This window comes from Rhipicephalus microplus, chromosome 10, assembly GCF_043290135.1.
Source record: "Rhipicephalus microplus isolate Deutch F79 chromosome 10, USDA_Rmic, whole genome shotgun sequence".
Classification (NCBI taxonomy): Eukaryota; Metazoa; Arthropoda; class Arachnida; order Ixodida; family Ixodidae; genus Rhipicephalus; species Rhipicephalus microplus.
Window position 1 is genome coordinate 60,903,697 of NC_134709.1, and position 18,106 is coordinate 60,921,802.

The 18,106-nt window shown below is 42.9% G+C and overlaps 1 protein-coding gene across 1 annotated transcript in view; it reads right to left on the reverse strand.

The window, feature by feature from the left end:
* The window catches only part of LOC119181363 (PP2C-like domain-containing protein CG9801), a 29,628-nt gene extending 11,988 nt beyond the window's left edge, over positions 1-17,640 (reverse strand). Inside the window, exons 1-3 of the mRNA XM_037432583.2 lie at positions 17,238-17,640; positions 1,853-2,080; positions 840-928 (exon numbers count right to left, since the gene is read on the reverse strand). Coding sequence (XP_037288480.2) covers positions 840-928; positions 1,853-2,080; positions 17,238-17,377 — 457 coding nt within the window. The 5' untranslated portion in view covers positions 17,378-17,640. The remainder of the gene's footprint in view (positions 1-839; positions 929-1,852; positions 2,081-17,237) is intronic.
* Between the last annotated feature and the right edge of the window lie 466 nt (positions 17,641-18,106).

Consider the following 18,106-nt stretch of genomic DNA (forward strand, 5'->3'; position numbering starts at 1 on the left):
CTCTCCGTCAGCATTGGCACTACCACCCCTTGCTTACGAACAACTACTCAATAATTCATCATTCTTTTCTGTCAAGCCTAGCAGGAAAAACAAGAGCTTAACAGCATAAGTAAAACATTCTAGCTGTCAAACTTTTTTTTGAAGTATTCTGCCGCCATTTGTCATTCAAACTTAAAAATATTACTCAAGCTACCTTCCAAAACCTCAGATTCAAGAAATTGTGACACCTTAAAGATGCTAGTAACTTCATAAATGACTCCCCCAGATAAGAAGTCCTGCAAAATTTCCTAATTTTAATAAATAAAAAGCACAAAAGAAGCAGCAAAAGGAAAATGAAGGCACCTTGAAATGGGCGATGAGAAAATATAGCATAATGAATTATAGGCTACGTACTGTCGCTAGTAATTCTATACACAGTCATGAAGGCAGAAATGGAGTTTTATTCCACACAGCAGGTGACGTAAATCTTTATTTATTTTATAATTGTGTCACACATTGGTGCTGCTGATCGAGATTCAGCCCCGTCGGGATCAAGTTTCTCAACATTGATTGACTGTACCTCCTGCAGCAAGCGTAAGGAGCCAATCACAATCGCGAAAATTTGATCCAGATCAGGCTCGATCGTGATGAAAGGTGACCATGTGACACGTGTTAGATGACACAAATAAGCTGACAAAGATAATGATAGAAGTGCGATAAGATATAAAGAGGAGTTTTGTTGGAGAATCCCAAGCTGTGCATTCAGACCAGCCGTGACACTTCAATCGCACCAAAAAAGTTAAGTACAGAGCAACAAATGCATGAACGAATACGCCGAGGAGCATCTAGAGTTCTCCTACCTGTGTCTGCAACTCGAGGGCCTTCGCTGTTTGACGAGAAGCTGGCGGAAGGCTTGGCCTTGGGTGTGCTCCCACTCCTATCGAGGTACCTGCACAAATTAGACATGTCTCGTCAGCCCAAAAAAACTTATACTGAACTTCTTTTTGCCTCTTTTGAAGGCAAAAAGATTTATTCATGCAGACAACGATTATGTTTTCGGTTCGTCAATAAATTGTATTAAACATACTGGCGACGTACAGTACCCGGCCCACATAGAAACAATGTCTCCATTGCTCTCATCCCAGTCAGACACTGCACGCAAACGGCAATCGATAACCCAAGTGTCTACTCTGCTTAGACTGACGAATCTCAACAGTTTGCACACACAGTTGCTGAGCGAGGACGTGATATGATGTTTTCTCTGTCATTGTCTTTCAGAGGCACACATACTGTAAATGTGAAATCAACGCTTTTCCATGAAGTGCGAGTGCAGTGGAACATGAGAAATGGTTGCCTTCAAGTTACAAATGTAGTGTAGCAGACGAATGAAATCCTGCTGCTTAAACAACAAAAACACTCCCCACCCATTCATAAATTGAGATAGAATTCATTAGGTATAACAAAACAGTTTCGAAAAGAGTGATGGTACAATTCTAGTCCTTGTAGCTGCAAGAATACCTTTGACATTCTACCAATAACACAGGCCCTTTGCCAATTTCAAATAATCATTCCTCCTACACAACATGTAACCAGTTCTCCATTAAATGTCATAATTGTACTGATCCTCCTTGCCAAACTGACACAGTTAAACCTCGACGATCAGAATTACTGCCCATGGACTGTGCTTCAGACTAAACCATATGCATGTTACCATTGGTCTGCCCATTCAGAAGCACATAATCTGTACAACTTTTCTACACTTTTCCTTGCGGGTGTGTCTTGGCCCAAAACACACTGAAAGGTTTCTAGAAGGGCAGCCTGGTGTAATTTAGTTCTACATTTACTTTTTGCATGCCTTTAATTCTAGGCTTACCTAGAGGCAAGATTCTCATTACTGCCACAGAGAGAATCATCGTCGATAAAGTCAACCTGGTCGGTGACCGTGAGGGCACGGAGTGGACCCCGGTTGACACGCGTGAGACCACCTGATGGGCCCGTGTAGGCTGCCAGAATGCGTTTTGAAAGTGGTGCTATGTCTCGGTTGGGCAGGTCGTAGCATGACTTGGAGTGCACAATCTCCGGTTGCTTTGGTAGCCCTTCCCTGTGAATAGAAGTAGGCAAATGTGTCATTTATAGCCGTTTATTGCCAAAAAAAAAAAAACATGCAGTACCTACCTTCTCAAAACTCTATAACCACTATATTGGTGCACGCCTTTCAAGCTTTGCACTTTGAAGGTGATCAAGTTACAGAAAAGATAGTCTCTTGAAGGTGTGTATTGGGATCGAATTCTTCAGCATACTGCTAAGCACCAATGTTATACACTTTATTCTGCAGGAGGGATCTGTACACATCACAATCTGTAAACACACAGTAGGAGGTGACGCGACATACAAGCTGGTATCCAAAAGCTTGCAATGAATGCAAGCATCGTGCCGGCATCAACACACATCACAACTTAGAGAAGCGCTTTTTCAAACATGAATTCGAGTCCCTGATGGTGACAGAACCAAAAGCAATAAAGTGAAGGCTGGGGAGATGGCAGGTGGCCGGGGTGCCACGGAGGGAAAAGAAAAGAAGTCACAAGGTGAGGGGAGGAGCGGAAGTATGCTGCCGCCATAGTTCCACACGACGGGTACCAACAGCCTAAAGCCACAGTTACGCGAAGAATAGAGACAAACTTTGGAGCGATACAGTCTACATAAGGACAAAATTGTTGTAGATACGTTGTTTATAAATGTACCGTGCTTGTAATGAGCCAAGCCATTTTAAAGATACAGCTTTGCAGTTAAATTTGAGGCTCTAAATTACTAATGTCTTAAAGTTTGAAAAACATCGCGTAGAGGGAAATGTGGTCTATTTTTAGAAAAAGATGTAATTCTGTTCCCATTCCATTCCATGCAAAAGGCACTTAATTCTGTTCTCATTCTGTTCCTCTAAGTGTTGTTCCCTTTTCACTCCAGGGTCTCGAAAATATGGAATGATTCCAAGGTCATTCCAATCACAGAGTGGCAACTCCGGAACACTGAAACAGAGATACACATTGAGAACTATTAAAGCATCATGTTCACATTTAATTCTTGCCACTGGTGGCATACCGTGAGAAGAAAAGAACATGATACTACTAGACTTGCAACTCCATTATTGAGCCAATTCATTGGTAATGGGTTTGCTGAAATATCTAAAAATGAAATTTCCCTCCAACTCGTTAAAAGTGCTCCTCTAAAGACCACACTTACATTTACCATGCATAAATTCAAATTTAGAGCCATCAAATCAGTGCAAGACATATGATACACCAGGCATTGGAGGATATGCTTGGAAAGGTGCTTATCCCGATTCACACCAGATAGCAATACAAAAGGGCGATTCCATTCCCAGCTTGTCTTTTTTTTTTTTTTGCTTTCTTAATATCTCCTGACTGTAAGCAAACAGCGGTCAGCAAATGCACGAATCAACATTCAACATCAAACTCAACATTAAGCAACTATCAGCACGATATCTTCCATTACCTCGTTCTTTATCATAAGATATAGTGATCAATACCGCTGTAAAGATTTCATGGCTCGAACAACCTGACGCTCCACATGTAATACAAGAAGAAAAGCATAGGTCTTTACGGCACATTCAATTAGTATTCAGATTCAGAGACTCCTTTTTCGGAAAATCAGCTTTCTTTTGTTCACCTGTGCACAACGCTTCACTGACTAAATTTAAAGTGCTACCACCTGTTAGAAGCTAAGCAATGAATAACTATCCAGAACTGTTCTTTAAATTACTGCTATGTCTTTATAGTCCAATTCCCGTTTATTGGGGAAAAAACTTTCACATTAGTACTTTGTGTGCTGAGCTCACATACCGATTTGAAGACACAGTTTTAGTAGCGCGGCACTTTGGATTGATTTCCACCACTCAGGATTCTTTAAAACACATCTAAGCACAGAAGATTGTTTTTTAATTGCCAAAATGTGATGTTTGAAAAAGGACTAGGATTTCCAAGAATTGTTTGATCACTTTCATTCATACAGTTTCAACGGATAATTCTGCCCATGTTGCCACTTAAAGGTAAAATTTCAACACAGCTTTATCCTGATCTATCTACACAGCAGTAGAAAAGTGTAGGAGAAGACATTCTAAGTGAATGTGGTTAGCATACAAAAATAACCTCCCTGTATAGGCAAATGTCCAGGCCTTAAATTCATTACCCGCTTAGTAGGGGAGTAGTGACGACATTTTGGTTAAAGACAAAAGTTACCCTGTTGTGATGACGTGTACTATCGGCATCAAATGAAACCCAAATAGCGGCAAGCCTTCGCAGTGGTATAGTGCGCACCGTCCACTTATTACAATGCGCACAGTTTATGTGCACAGTTGCCGAACAGAGTGTGCGTGCCCGTGAATCGTGACAACTGGACGATGCGGACTATACCATCACAAAGGCTTGCCACTGTTCGGGTTGACGCTAACTGTACATAGCCTTTCGCTGCCTCCAGCCCTGCAAATCAGCGTCCACCGTGCCAACCATCGCACTGTGAGGCCTTTGGATTCCCGAAAGAACTCATATTGGTTATTTCCCTCATGTTTCTTAGTCTCTTGTGTTCCATATACCTTTAATTTAGCTTTCTTTCCGTGTTTGGTAATGAATGTCGTTTGTCTCTTTCAAAGTGATGTTCCTGCACTCATTTGCTCTTCTCACAATATGCGCAACAAGCGTGATGAATAGCCCTTCGTATTTTCATAACAGGTGATAACTGCACACAGCTGTTACATCACAGAACTACAAAAGGGGTCATGATTCCTCGAGTTCAACGAGACCTACTCCATCTTTACTGTAATAGGAAAAAAAACCTCATTGGGTAGATAATCAACTGAGGACGTTTTCACAAAGCACCATCACTGTTCAGAGAGCACCAAGAACCGCAGGACTAGGTAGGTTTTATGGCAAACACAGTCGGTCCACGTGACAACACAAAAAAGTGATGCGCGTGCTGCCTGTGGACAACGAGTGCGTTTGAGCACAGCGGTGACAACTGCGACACAAACCACACGCGGAAGTACGGCAACAAACCCAAACTTACGATGTGGATGGCAGCTCATTGTTTACGTTACATCCAAGTTGGCATCGATGTCGCGAGGCACTCTATTTAGCCTTTGGAAGCGCGGCATACACTTTAACAGTGATATTATTTAAGTTCTAGGCTACATTTACCCTTGATATTTTGTAGATTTGAGCATATTCACACAAATCTATGCCACGAGTCATTTGGTTTTAAAGTATTACGTCAGTGCTCTTAAATATAACCTAAAGGAGCTTGTTACAACAGCAGAAAGGGTGAAAGAAAAGCCATATCGGCGTCAAATAATATTGCCACACTGACGCCGAAGCCTAAGTACTTCCTTTTCAGCTGCCTTTAGAGCCTGTGCGGAATGAAAGAGAACTACAAGGCCATGCAGCTATTGAGCCCAAGCCAGCATAATAGACCTAGCAAACATTATTGTGTTGCCACTGAGACTGCTTCCGTGGAGTAGCACTGGCAAACCAACGTCGCAATATGCTAAGTGTTAGTCAGATTTTTAAAAAATGCATAAAATAATAAATTTGTTAGCAAGAGCTAATTATTTGTGGAGGACCAGCTTTAGCATGTTGGCTAAAATAAAATAAATAAATATAAAATAAAACAAAGTACTCTAATTGATCAAGGTATTGATGTAAAGACAAATTTCTGAAGTTGACTTCATTTAACATTAGTAATTTGTGCATGGAGGTTCATGTTTCTTTCAATAAACCATCAGTTGTGCGCAGTGCTGTGCATCTTCTCACATTTTTGTCCTTGTTTTCTGTGAGCTGCTTTCTTGAAAAAATGAGCACGCCCACCTTCAAACTTTGGTATTATAGCAAGCCGTGGCAGGCTAGTGTCGATTGTGAGCTGCTGGAGCATGTTAAAGCTCAAGGTTAAAACTATACGCACGCTCCAAGTCAGAACCATGTTTCGTGCGGCTATCGACAGGCCCCACTACATCAAGTAGGAGTACCGCAATCATGCACTATGAAACAATAACAATACTGGATGGTAGGTGAACACCCAGTTCTGAGATAAGCACTGTACATATACGGTATTGCCAATGTTTTTTGTCATGTGTTGACAGAAATGGCATCAAGGTATGTTGCGTGTAAAAGTTTTGCAGCCCAATGCAGTTTTTTTATGAGGGGCGCAAATTCGATAGATGCAGGATTTAAATCTGTGCAAGAATACAATGTGGACTATCACTCTTGGCTTTATTTACAGGTTGGTGATCCCCAAACAGCTGCCCACATATTCTCAGCCCAGGCTACAACTTCAGCCAGTGTGAATCGAGATAGCAAATAGCACTATTTTATTTCAAGCTATGGGGAAAACAGAAAGATAGTGGCCAACGAAGGACTACACATAATCGAGATAGCAAATAGCACTATTTTATCTCAAGCTACGGGGAAAACCGAAAGGTAGTGACCAACGAACGACTACACATCGTTCTCGAGGGCAAAAATATGACCAAGTGGGTCATTTCTTAGTGAGAACAGACAAAAAAGAAAAAGAAAGGAACAAAATAACATGAGGATGTACAAGTAGATCTGCAATGGCACAGAGTGCATGAAGCGTGCTAAAGTGAAAGAAAGGTTTGTTTCGTTCCCTGCACTTTGGCAGATAACATAAGTACCCGAGATTTACCGTCTCGCATTAGGACTTTCAGAGTTGCATAAAGCATAACTTTTGAAGAGTGCATGGTTATTTCGTAAAGTGCATTTTTGCTTGAATTCAAGGCATGAAAGAGATGTTCTTGCATAGTGGATTTTTAAGTAAGGCATAGCGGATATGCAAATGAAAAACATACACAATGGACGGTCTAGCGCTGTTCAATCATTTCACAAAGCAATCAGCAAGGAGCAACTACGTGAAACTTGGCTCAATAACCTCAGCATCAAAGAATTTCATTTAGGAAACTGTGCCATGATCTACAAAATTAGAAAATTCATTGTGTAGCAAACTAGTCGTAAGTAGTACAACTGATATTTTTTTTTGCCAGAACTTAGTAAAAAAGTGGAATGTTCTTGGTAAAGGAAGGGGATGTTCCCATTATGGTTGGGGGGTGGAGGGACTTGGCTACCGGTGCACTGGTCCCTAGTCGTCCATAAGTCTTTGTGGAGTGTAGATCGGGCCTTGTCATCCCCGCAATGAATTTCGTTAGAGCAGCGTTACGCTGCGAAGCTTTACTTCTAACTGGGTAAAACAGCATGTGAGGCCCACGACGTGATCAAGACGGGTTATGAGTCAATCAATAACATGGGTCAATCAAGTGTTTTTGAGTGGTACAAGTTGTTTGAGGAAGTAAGCGAATAAGGTGAAGATGAGTTATGGCCAGGATGCCCTTCAACGGGAAAAAGTCGCGACAATGTGCCGAGCCACTTTCCTCTAATCCGGTTTTTGAGAAAGCATAGCATCACAAAGGCTTCCCCAGTCTCCCTACAGCCCTGGTGTCACTTTTTCAAACTTTTTCCCTCTTCTGCCAATAGAAAAGGGTCACAGAAGGACGGCACCACGGCTCAGCCCAGGCCATTCAAGAGGCTGTAACGAAGGAGCTGAAGATTACTCCAGTTTCTGCGTTGCAGAAGCCTTCAGTGATTGGCAAAGTTGCTAGAAAGGCTGCATTAATGCAGGGTTTTGAATACTATTGGAGGGGCATATTTACTACTCAGCTGCGTTAAAACTGAACTACTTTTTGAACAGACCATGGATGATCAAAAGGTGTAATGTAGCCCCGCAACTTACTAATTAGTACGTCATTTTGTGGTGCATTTCAGGAGAACTACAAGTACGCATTTGCTTCGGATCAGCTCCAGGGATTTCTCCTACCATGCCTTGCCACTCTGAATGCCCGAGGTACATTTTGTCTTTTTACCTTTTGGCCATTAGGATTTCTCGTGAAAATCAGCGATACCTTTGCTTTTAGACACATCAAAACCATTCTAGCTACACTACTACTCATATGCTGACATTATAAATTTCAATGCGTTTTACCACATTTGGGGTATTGTTTCATATTTGGGTATTTGACGTTCAGTAATTCCTCCATCCCTGTATGTTTCATTTTGTGTATAGTACATAACCCCAAGCTACAATGCTTGGCATGGTAATGCAGTTACCAAATTGAAAAAAAGAAAGAACTCCCTCGGTTTTGTATCTGACTGCTATAAAATGAAATGGAATAGAAAAGACTTTATTTTTGACACACTGGGTGCGCAGCGACCGTATCCCATGTAAGGACCGACAAGGAATACCTGGCGGTCACTTCGTGGGTCTGCTGGAAGATCCATTGCTGGTTGGCAAAAAGTGAGCTTTAGAAGACATTATATAATTTTACCTACAAGGCTTGCGCGACTACCAGGGAGCCAATCTCAGAACTTCAAAACAGCCTTTCCACCAGCCTTTCAGTTTTAAACTGTTTCTTGTTTTTCCACGCCTTTGTCTCATGATGGCAATAAAACAATACAGCTTAATTTTTTTTTTCTTCAATGCACAAAAAGAGAACATGGGGCTATAAAAGGTAAAGAGTGGCAGTCAACATACAATACCAAGCGCATGTGTACCTTCCAGCCTCATCGAAATGCTATCGCCGCAGCAACAAATCAATACTACAACAAAAAGCTAAACAGTAAAATGCCACTGGCTGCTGTGAGAGCTAGTCCTGCCAGAGTAGGCGGGTGCAGTCATTAAGGACATTTAAGACTCGAAACCTTAATCCTGAAAACTGATAAATTTGGTCTAAAATGCAATGACAAATGTTACCGTATAAACCAGAATATAAATCGAGATATTTTCAATAAAATAATAAGCTAAAGTCGTCCCTCGTCTTATATAGCGGTGTCTAGCCGAAAGTGCGCCGCTGTCTGGCAACATGTGGCTTGCATGTGCTTGAGAAGCCGGACGCGGCCATATCTGCACCTAAATCCAATCGCAGGTTGTTGTTTTTTCTCAGTCTATTTTCTTTGTGTTCGTGATTTGCTTCCAATCTGTTCTGAGTTTTCGCTCTGCTTGACATTGTGCTCCATTTTTAGTGGTCTTTTTTTTTTCGTTCACTGAATATGATTAGCGGTGCGAGGAGGTAGTACAGTACTCAGCTGCGTTAAAACTAGATGTTGTTGAGTTCGCAGAAGCGAACGGGAATATGGCTGCTCAGCGCCGCTTTGGTGTATCGGAAAAAAGCGTGCGCTATTGGAGGGCGGGGAAAGGGAAGCTGCAGATGTGCAATGCTCGAAAAATGTTGTTTCGTGGACGAAGGGCCGTTCATCCGCAGCTGGAGGATAAGCAAGCGGACTTTGTGGGGGAAGTTCGTGCGCGCTCGCTGCCAGTGACCGTGGATACCGTTCGCAAGAAAGCCGTATAACTCGCTCGAGAAGAGTTTCGTGCACCAAAACTCTTAGGTGCGTCGATTTATGCGACGCAAAGGATTTTCTCTCTGGCGGCGCACATCCATCTGTCAAAAGTTCTTGGGTGAGTTCGAGGAAAAGATCATAAACTTTCAGTGCTTCGTGAACTGGCTTTCGGAGCAGAACGACCACATAATGGGACAGATTCGTAACGCCGATGTGACCCTTGTGTGGTTTGACATGCCTTAGTCGACCATGATCACGCAGCGCGGCGTTAAAGATGCGAAGCTGTTGTCCACTGGCAACAAGCACTGGCACTTCACCGTCATGCTGGCACGCATGACAGATAATAGAAAGCTTCCACCCTTCATCATTTTCAAACGCAAGACAATGCCGAAGGAAAAGTTCCTGCCTGGTGTTGTCGTTTGCGTCAACAAAAAGGGATACATGGAAGAGGCCATGATACTCGAATAAATAAGAGCGGTGTGGAACCGTCGGTCAGGCGCACTGCTGCGTCTTCGCAACATACTGGTGTAGGGTGCGTTTCGTGGTGCGTTTCACCGACGCAGTGAAACGCGCACTCGGCGACGGGAAAACGGACCTCGCCGTGATACCAGGTGGTATGACGTCCACCCTCCAGCCGCTCGACGTTGTGCTAAAGAAGCTGTTCAAGGACCGAGTGCGGCTGGAATACCAAGAGTGGGTGTCCGGCGACAACCCCAAGACACCGACGGGCTACCTACAGAGGCCTCCACTTGCGACTGTTTGTGGCTGGGTGCTTTCCGCCTGGCGTTCTTTGCCGGATTCCATGGTGGAAAAAGCTTTCAAGAAAGGTTGCATCAGCGATTCACTGGATGGCACTGAAGACAACGCACTGTGTGAGGCGGCCAGCGACAAACTCTCGTCTTCAGAAGACAGTGGTGCTTCGTCGGACGAATAGGAGCAGTTGTGATGGTGGTTGAGGGGAGCTCCAACAATCGGTGTACGGCACGCCCAATTCGCAAATAAATGTGGTTCAGCAGTTTTGGGTTGCTTTCCTTTTTTTTTTCTTTTTCAATAACCTGAACTTGGGGGGTCGACTTATATTCCTGCTCGACCTATAGTCCGGTTTATACGGTAACTTCAGGACAATTCTACACTTACTCAGACTCGTGCACCACCAAAAACCGACACAGTTTTTACTTCAACAGAGCCCCTTTTCCACTTGCCCACCCTTTTTTGCAGTTACACTTAAGAATAACTGCCCTTTTTTAAAGTTTCCGTCACAATAATACTTAGAGCACCAATTCTGAGAAGGTAATTAAAGAACTGCAGCATAATAAAATTTTGAATAGCACCACAGCGCTAGCAGCAACATTATTACAGGGGCACACTAAGCTCCAATACAAAAATAAGACAGTAAGCTTTCCTGAAATACAAATTTCATGAATAAATGGCAGGGCATAGCAATACAATGATATCAGTTAAAAACGAATTCCAATAAGTAGTGGAAATATTTAGAACGTTGGCTGACCACATTAGCTAATCTGATAACAAACATTTTTAAAAAGCACTAAACATTCCTACTTTCAAACCCACGAAAGCATACATGTTTCAGTGTTCTCGCTTATACAAACATGATCTTCTCGGGGATACGAAAACGCTTCCTTCTCGTGGGGAACAGCTTTTTCCTGACACGCTTATAGTTTTTGTCTCATGTGCGGAAGTCATGCCAACTTGTAGAACAATGGAAGACTATGCATCACAGTGTCACGACGCAATTTTTTCCTAAGAAACAATGCTAAATTAAGTTAGTACAAACTAAAGAAGGATTGGCAACTGAATTAGTGGTCTGTTTTTTGTTATATACATTCATATGAAGTCATAAGACAATGAACAAGAAAATCGCAGGTGTGCTATTTGTAGTTTTTGTTCAATTTGCTTAATGAGACAAACAGAAGCGAAAGTTGACAAAAAGAAAAAATCAGGGGACCGTAAATCTTCGCCTTTAGGAGTTAGTTCAATGTAACAGTGATATCCTGTTCCTAGTGCGCACTTCAAACACAGTGCATGAAATCTTTCCAACTTGCTATGCACCCACTGCGTGGCCTTAAGGGAATAGGTGCAGTAGCGTGTGTGCCTTTTGTGGAGGTTGTCCATCTTTAAACCACGAAGCCATCATGATAAAATCACATGTTCTAATGCTGAATGACAATGGGCCCTTGTAGCACGCATTATTACTGCAATATTTCATGTTGTATTGTGAAGCATGTATACAGGACGCGTGTGTTCAGAAAACATAGAAGTTGCTTTCACTGCATTTTCAAGCAGAAGTTATTTTCACTGCATTCACAAGTAGACATGTGACCATGTGGTAGAACAAGTGCTTGCAACGTAAATGACCCCTGTTTGATCCCCACTCAAACCGAAACGGCCCGGGTTGCATCCCCACTCTGACTCGGGAAATTTTTATCACTTACTGTATTTGCATCATTGTTGATTTTTCGGTCAAGCGTAAGATGATGACTTTTCGCTCACAACCACCGACGCCAGAATTTCTACGAAATGAGCTCTTTCACGCTATCACGTTAAAACGGCCTGGCAGAAGCCGATACTGTACTCGCAGCATTAAAATCGCACGTGACGCACTACCAGTTGTGCTACGATGGCAGCCCCTCGCCTGTTTACTCTCAAGGTTTTCAGTTGAACCTTGAGAGTGTTAACCAGAGCCACTCGTACCCACGGCAATAAATGAAAAACATTCATTTTGCTAGACGGCGTCACGTGGTACGTGAACTTGGCTTGAAGACAGCCACCCAATAAACCCTTATACGCTTCCAAAAAAGCAGCAAAACTTTCGTGGTCTAGGTACTTAGTACGACATGAATGAGACACTAAGAGGTGAGTTTTTATTGGAGGGAAATGTACAAAGAAACCAAAGGTGAAGCTGAGAAAAGAGTTAACTATTATTCAGTAGATAAATCAGGCCATTCAGGGTGAAATTATATTTAAAACAGTTTTATAGTTCAAGCCCCAAATAATGCAATGCAAAAAAAACGACAGGTAAGAATACAAAGTGCCAACCCTCCACTAGTTTATCACTCCACAGTATCTGTCATCTGGTGAGTTGCCTAGAGACTGGAAGATTGGCAAGGTACTCCACTAAACGTCAACCCTTCAACTATCGAAACTGCCAAGCAACACACCGTTCCCGTTCTGCCCCTTTCTTGCCCACGTGTTAGATTGCAACACCACAGGAGAACGCATCGCTTAAGGAGTCAAATGACATCCATTGTTTCCTCGCCTTGCGAGTGACCTTGAATGAATGCGGCAATGTCAGTCCATTGTGATCGCCTAGTAGCTGGGGGCTTGACAACAGATGAGAGAATTAGTGGCGAGACATCTGTGGGTGCCTGGGTATACATTCACGCAGGCATTCAACATTTGAATACAGTTTATTTCCCAGCTCATAAACACAGCTCCTGTGGGGGAGCTGGAGCGTTAAAGTAAGCCTAAAGATGGTTCACTTGGTGTATATGCTTCACATATTTTTCCTATGTATTAATAACATGAACAGAAAACTCTAGGCTTTGTAAGATTGGTGGCTCCACCATTTAAAAGGTTCTGAAGTTATGACTTTCTATGAATGTGTACTTATCAAAGACATGAGACCCTATGCTGACACATGTCTAAGCAAAATAAACACTACAATATCCTCATTAAAAAATTGACCATAAAGTCGTGTTTCTTTGAACTGTTCTGGAGCTGGGAAAAACCAGCAACACAAAGCACAGAAAACAAGACATTGAAGAACTTATTATTGACTAGCTTGATTTCTATGCAGTAATGTAAGGTTTGGCAATCATACCTGCTATAATGACTTCAAGCACCGCTGCTATAATAATGACAACATTAAGAATAACCAAGGCCTCATTGTTTCCATAACGAGCAGTGGTTGTGAGTCTAGCTGTCTCTCACATCTGCCGCCCGCTGGCAAGCCAGCACCTGTGACAGCTGTCGTCTACTTGCTGCCATTATGAATCATCTATTTTTTTTTGCTTTTCTCTGCTTTTTTTGTTAATTTTTCCTTTTGCTGTCTGAACATGTGTTTGCATGTGATAACAGATGGCCCGAATATCACTTTCCCTATTTACATTCAATTTACAGTGCTCAGCACTTCCGGCATTTCTGAAAAATGTCTGTGCTTTTAAAAGTAACACCTCGGGAGCTGTGCAGCACGCAGCAGCGGACGCTAAATATTTACTGAAATTCATTTATGCAGCAGAGCAATGATCATGCCTGCCCATAAAAGTGGTGTTGCATATCTGCAACTTTCACTGATTACACAAGGATAACAGAAAAAAAAGAAGTGCGCTATACAATGCAGAACTGATTTTACAAACAGATACACAAGGCAAAAGAATGTGAACTACACTATAAAGTTATTCCAAATGATGATTTCAGTAAGCAGCCTGATAGAATGCTTGGCATTGTGTGATATTTAGAAACTTGACAGGACACGATGCATGATAGGTGTACAGGACGTGAATTCTGAATGACACTGAAGTGGCTCTGTTAGTGTCCTATACTATATAGTATTCTAGAACCCCCCCCCCCCCTTTTTTTTTTCATAAGAGTGCTCTAGCATCTGTCTACTTACCAAAATGTATGGCCTCTCTTTGAAGACAGAGGCCTTATGTAAATGTAAAATAGTATGAAGCTTCTTTCTTCTAGCTACTGCGGCACGGCACTGTCTGCTATTCATAACAAAAATATTTTACAATAACCTTGAGACCCAAATTGTTCATACTACTTGACCCAGCGGACCTCTGTTGCACCAATATATGAATCCGGATCTTAATAAATGCGTCATTTATTAACAATTTAGAAAATGTCATACATTTTTGCTTCCTTGTAGTGAATGCTTGGTTCAAAGAGTACAGCACCCAACTGGCTACCAATGACTGAATTGGTTGAAAAACTTTAATCATTGCTTAAAATAAGTGAGAACAGCTTGTTTTACATTTAACAGCAATGATTTATAAAAACAGTCTCCAAGCGTTGCAGTTTCGTCCTACTACTCACCGAGCCATCACCAGCTGTTGTGACCAATGTACAACTTCAAAGAATAAGGACGATTACAGAAAAGAGATTTCTTTCGTTATTCTGACACTAGCATTGTAAAAAAAAAATGCTCCATGATATTGTTTTATTTTACAGGCATCATTCACATAAATTTTCTCAATGAACAGTAAAGCAACCATAAACGTTGAAAGTATTTCTTTGCAGATTTTCACTTCTTTGTTATGATTTCCAATTCTGCAGGAAGCTGGTGAGAGTATTGTGCGTGATGAAAGCACACGTGTAGTATGTAGCCTAGATAGAGGCATTACATAGGGGTTCGTATCGGAAGTAAAAAGGCCACGCTTATCACACAAGAAACAAGTGATAGGACTGGAAAAGTCAACGCACGCACTGTTTGGAGATACTTCAGCCAGATTGCTGTCTATCAGAAGTTGCAAGAGGAGAGCCATATTTGTACACTATCTGGTATGCACACGGCGGCACAGCCAGGAAGTAGTACAGTACACCCCCCCACCCGCTGTATTTCTTAATGTTCTGCCCACCATAGGACAGAGTACACCCCCCCACCCGCTGTATTTCTTAATGTTCTGCCCACCATAGGACAGAAAGCATAGGGCAATGCATCACAACCTACCAAGCCCCGCACTGAAAAGTCATCAGAGCACAAATGTTATAATTCAAGTGCATTCACATGCAATCCATGGCTAATTAATGCATTCTCTTGAATAATGTATCAAAGATTGTAAAACATACTGGTTGCTTAAAATTAAAGCTCCCATTTTAAAGGTAATGTGACATGGAAAATTCAGGTGAACACTGCTATTAAGCAAATGTGAACTAAAAAAAAAGAAACATGCATATCCATGAAGTGAACGGTGATGATAGAATGAAGCAGTGTGCCTCCAATCATGAATCGTGGCCTTCTATTTTGTTCTGGTTAACAGCCTTTTATTTTGTTCTTGTCAACCTTTTGTTTTGTCATTTGCTTTGATAGATGGGTGGTTATATGTCGACGTTGTTACAGTGTTGTGGCCTTTTATGTTGTTAGTTCTGGTTAAAAGCATTTTGATCACCTGTTTGTTGTTCATAGATGTTTTGGTTTGTTTACATGCACCTGCACTACATCTGATATAGACTGTTTACGGACACTGCATGGTCTCAAGAGGCTTCACCCCTGAAGGGAAGATCTATATGCATACGACCGCACATTTCATTCTAAATACTGGGCAGATTGCACGCGATGCGTAAGCCTGACTGAGTTAGTCCTTGAAGATTGCTCAAAACGTTATGTTTTGAAAGTACGCCCCATCAATTGAATCAGTTGACAACTGTGTCTGAAATGTTATATTTAAGCGATATGTACATAAGTTGATCATGCATGCAGTGTAAAAGAAACACAGGTGCAGAAGGAGTGCACAAAACAGGTAGCTACGACCAAATGACATATTATGAACAAAAAAGCAATTCAGAGCAATCTCAATTCAAGCATTAAGTGAAGCTTTTGCATCGTTGCACTTTTTTTGTTAGCCCACACTCAATCAGCAACATTCGCCAGCAAACTTTTTGCTAGTGTGAAATAAACTCACAGGAAAATGTTTCACACTGTGTGTCAATGCCGGTGGGACATTTGGATATTCAACATTGACCTAAATGAAACGTGTTTGTCCACACTTCTTTCTTGTGGGTCATGTCCCTTTGCAATGTGAGCTAAACATATCTGCCAATTCTCTGCAAAATTATGTTTTATGCGAGAACGCTAATAAAAATATGCATTGTCCAGTATTTTGTGCGACAAATGATTCAGCACACTTGTGGAGTGCTTGTGGAGACGAGGGGCCACTAATTACCGTCGTTTCAGTTTACCATGAGTTTTTCAGACTTTTGTTTTACGTTGCCACTGAAATTCACCATCAAGGCATTTGAATACACACTCCTGTGTGCTCGAGGCTGATTGACGTTTAATAGCGCTGAATATTCGAGAAAACCTCAAGCGCTTGGAAGACGAAAGCGTTATAGTATTTCGCAACCTAGGTATGGATGCGTGATTCTTTCCAGCTGCGTTCAAAGGTAAAAAAAGAAAAGACCATTTCGCGTAGTTCCTTTTTTTTTTTTTTTTTTGCAAATGCGGCCAGTCTTCTCGCTCGCTGAGCGTGTCCATTCATTCGCTCGCTTAGGCATTGCGTCACGTCCCTTCTTTCGCGGGCGGAGAGCGATTGCACCGACAACCGAAACGTCACTAACGGTGTCCGCGTTTTTAACGCGCGCGGCACGGAATACCGATCGTCTCTTCAAGAACCCGCGCTCTTAGAAATCCGACACCCCCTTTCAGCACTCCGCCCAAAATCGGTCGGTATCGATAAAATAAAGCGAATACAAAGCGTGCCGCGGCGTCAGGAAAAGACTTATCTTTCGTAGGGCGAGGTACGCTCAGTCCGCACAAAGCAGCTATTTCGAGAAGTGAGCTCCGTTATACGTGGTATAATAGGAACAACCACCAACACAGCGCGAGATGGGAGAGAGGTTTTCGACCCCGGGACGAGCGCCGCGCACTACCGACGTCTCAATCAGCGCCTTTTAAGCTCCTCAAGCTCGGCAGCCCCCGCAAAGGCGACAACAAATCAACGGGCTGCGCCGAAAAACTGAGCCAGACGAGATCGCGGTCGAATCCGCGGGCGCGACCGACGGACAGGTTTTGAGTAAAACTAAGAACACAACGCTCCCGTTCGCATTTTTTTTTTTTTTGTTTACACACATACACGCCACGCGAGTCCATTCACACACCACACTCACCCGTTCAGATAACGCTGCATGAATGTGGCCGTCGCCGAGGTAGGTGACGGCAACTCCGCTTTGGGATCGGCGCCCGCCCGCTCCGTGCCCGTCGACAACTGCCGCAGGAAATCGGCCAGTTTGTCCCGTAGGGTCGGCATGTTTGCCTGCTCCGCTGGCGTGCTCGCAGTCGTCGCTCGATGGCTGGCTCGACGATGATCCAGGCACACCACTGACGCGACGTCGAGCGCTAGCTGCGCTTCAGCCGATGGCGCTACGCATCTCGTTCGTCAGGCGAAGCTCGGGGTACCACGCTCGCCGTAAACGACTCACGACGTCGGAGAGACGGTGGACGGCTGGGCGACCACAGCGAGCACTCGCGACGGCTGCAGCGGTAGCACACAAACCACCACGGCGCTAGCCGCGAACGCACGCACACAAGCTGGCGATGAAAATAAAAAAGCATACAAAACAACGCGCACTTGAGGAGAAAGACGAGGCACTCTCCTCATCATCATCACGGCCACTTGCCGACGGGCATTGGCTACGCTTTCCACCAGAAACCCCCTCGTTTCAAGACTCCGCAACCACCTACCGCCTCCGTTTCGCACATACAAAATACTCCTCGATACACAAGTAGTGCGCTGTTTGGGCGCGGCTACTCAAATGATGATCACATAAACATTACCCAGCACGGACTTATTTTGTAGTTCAGCAGTTTGCCACATATATTACAAATTATGTATTATAGCGCTGCAAGACAACCAAAATATTAAACACTTGTATAGTTGACTAGTAGCGCCACTTTAGAACAAGTGGACTTCAGCATGGCGGCAGTGTTTGTAACTATTTGTCTGCAGAATCATTAGTAGGTTATACCGTTATCCGTT